Source organism: Bufo gargarizans, chromosome 4 (genome assembly GCF_014858855.1).
Source record: "Bufo gargarizans isolate SCDJY-AF-19 chromosome 4, ASM1485885v1, whole genome shotgun sequence".
Classification (NCBI taxonomy): Eukaryota; Metazoa; Chordata; class Amphibia; order Anura; family Bufonidae; genus Bufo; species Bufo gargarizans.
This window is the reverse complement of record NC_058083.1, coordinates 521,222,340-521,225,466: the sequence shown is the minus strand read 5'-3', so window position 1 is coordinate 521,225,466 and position 3,127 is coordinate 521,222,340. Positions and strand designations below refer to the sequence as shown.

Sequence of the window (3,127 nt, the reverse complement as noted above, 5' to 3'; positions counted from 1 at the left end):
GTTTCACATATCTTTGCATCTAATATCTATTATATACATATCTATCTATCTATCTATCTATCTCATATCTATCTATCTATCTATCTCATATCCATCTATCTATCTTATATCTATCTATCTATCTATCTCATATCTATCTATCTATCTATCTACAGTATCTATCTATCTATCTCTCTCATATCTATCTATCTATCTCATATCTATCTATCTATCTATCTATCTCATATCTATCTATCTATCTATCTATCTCATATCTATCTATCTATCTATCTATCTATCTCATATCCATTTATCTATCTCTATCTCATATCTATCCCTTTTTTAGTTGCAGGAAAATAAAATATGTCCCTAAGCTGGACATTTGGGGAAACTTCCTGGTCTATGAGACAGGAAACCTTCCCTTTTGGGATCAGTAGGGTTGAAATGTTTATTGAGACTGCCATGTCTTTTGGTTACCCCAGCAGGATGAATGGCTTGGCTGACCGATGCTTCACAATGCTGTCTACCTAGCATTCAGACCCAGCCATCATTTTCACGCCTCCTGGGCATTCTCACACCTGGGCACTTTGATCACTGGAACCGCCCACTAAACCTGCTATAAGAGGTGATGAGGATGGACATGAGCCAGGATCCACAGTATAACCTTGAAGGATGGCTGGATATAGCCAAGAACCTGGACATTTCGTTTTCTCAACTAGTCCTAATCAAATGGGATATTCTGGCCAACAGACCCAACATGTTGGTTTGACTATGGCACCAACACACCAGAAGGACTGCACAAAAGGTATGTGGCTTTGGAACATCTCAAAGTACTTTTGAGGGATCTCTAATGGTCTCTCCTTTTGGCATCTTGTATAAAATGTATCAATATTTAATCTTTATTGTAATATCTTTCTAGGGAATATCGTCTCACCAGTCTCTACAGGCGACCACAGACCAGCCCAATCAGGACAACCTAAAAAAGTGAGCAGCCCCCCACAACCAGCAGTGGCTGCAATCTGCCAGCGACGGAAGAGAACTGTCTATAATCCAACCCAATTGGATATGCTTGAGAGATATTTCAAGAGCAACATGTATCCAGATATCCATCATCGGGAACAGCTAGCTAAACAAATGTTCCTACCAGAGTCAAGGATCCAGGTATGAACTTGCATTTTATCAACTTCTTCTCGAAACCACCCATATTGCTGCCAGTCATGGCTTGTTCATAGTTTTCATCCACTTAGTCTATAGAGTGCTCACCCTACCTTTTGCCATCACTTTTATCAACATGTCTTCATCTGTCCAACTGATTTTCCTTTACCCATTCTCCCACTACCACTATCAGCAGTCCATCCCGTGTGCCATATTTTTTCCAACTTTTAAACCATGACCATTCTCCACCCAAAAATACTAAATATTCACACATCTTAAGTGTCTTATTTCATCATTATCAGTAGAATTGCTTTAGATGCCAAAGGTTGGTGAGATATCTCCCAGTCCTTGACCTTTAGGGATCACTATCTCCACATGGAGTCTTCTCTATACTGTCTGATTTATTTGGACATGTGTTTGCACCAGATTTGATAAAATTCAATCCTCCAGGGCCTTGAGCTCAAATTTATTGTTACAATGATGCATTCTGTTGTTATTCTGATGTAATACTTATAGGCCATCTCCTTGACCTACAGGTTTGGTTCCAGAACAGAAGAGCCAAGGCCAGACGAAAGGGATTCAAGTCTACTCCCCATCATTCTGCTGAAGACCATTTTTCTAACATCTTAGGAGACAAGTACTTGTATTCTTCAACATCCGCTCCTCATCTATCTATGGTCCACCAGCAGCCAATGGTTCCTCCCCAACAGCAGATGCAACCGATCGGGAACACGGAGGAAGACTTCTTTAACCAGAGTGCGGACTACCTTGGATATCCTCAATACTCATGTACGGTATCTAGACAGAGGGTAATGATGAAACAGACCTCGTCTAGAGTTTACCACCAGAACATGTCATCTAACATCTCAATGGGGAACCAACATTACTACAACAATATGGCCTCTGTTATGGGTGTCAATAGCCAAGGTATGGACTTAGGAAGAGGGCACATCCAAATGCCAATGCAAAACAACTATGCCATGGACTACTCAAGTTTCCAACCCAACAAGACCATTCCATGTGAGATGAATGGGAATATCCCAGCCACCCAGGTCTCCACAGGAGCCTCATGTACCGGACTCAGCGGTTTCCCTGCTAATATCCCTTACCACATGTCCGCCGTTCAGACTGACATTTGCAAGAAAAGTTCCCCCATCTCAGATTCTGGAGTTAGCGACCGATCCACTGAGTATGGATCAGACTGGGATGAAGATCTCACATCCGTTCTCAATAGTTTGTAGATAATAACAGATCTGGATTATAATGTACTAGATGGCACTTTAATCATAATTTAACCCTTTGTATAATACTCCAGCAATAGAATGGACCTATGTGCAATTGTTTAGAATAAGTAAATATGTCCCAATTTTTTATTGAAATTTGTTACGTTATGTTTTATTGCAAAAATAAAATTGAAAATTTCCAAAAAGTTTTTTAAATATTTTTATATAATTTTTTAACATAGAAAAACTGAGAGAGAGAGAGACACAAAGACTTAAAGGGGTATTCGCAGGCATGGGATATAAACGATTCCCTCTGGTTCTCCAGATCCAGTTGTTAAAATTACAGCTGGATCGGAGAACCGTGTTACCGGCTGAATCCCGATCCGGAGTTCGGTGGCGGTGGTAGCGGGACATTGTGGAAGCGTTAGAGGTGTGGGTCAGCGCTTTAAAAAAACTTGTTGCTTCACGTGCCGCTGATCGTTTAGCTCCTTAGGATTTTTAAAAGTTGGGCGGTATGTGTGTGTAGTGTATGAATGGTGTATTTGTGTGTGTGTGTTGCATATATATGGTGTATTTATATGTAAACATGTGTCGTGATGCCGCATGTCCCCCGTTGATTAGGGAACCTGCTGTTAAAAATTTGAATCCCACCCCTGGGTAGTCGTGCTATTTCCCCTATATTGTCAGTGGGGGGGGGGGGGGTAACAAGAACGAGGGCCCCGGCTCCCCTGCAGCCCCCCTGAAAGGTAAGGAGCAGTCATCTCCATGGG

General features: G+C 41.4%; 1 protein-coding gene across 1 annotated transcript; it reads left to right on the top strand.

Moving 5' to 3' along the window:
• The first annotated feature begins 651 nt into the window (after positions 1 to 651).
• LOC122935537 (homeobox protein Mix.1-like) lies at positions 652 to 2,375 on the top strand. The gene is made up of 3 exons (XM_044291308.1): positions 652 to 784; positions 899 to 1,140; positions 1,671 to 2,375. Exons 1-3 carry the CDS (start codon positions 652 to 654, stop codon positions 2,373 to 2,375), a joined length of 1,080 nt encoding a protein of 359 aa, XP_044147243.1.
• The last annotated feature ends 752 nt before the right edge of the window (positions 2,376 to 3,127 follow it).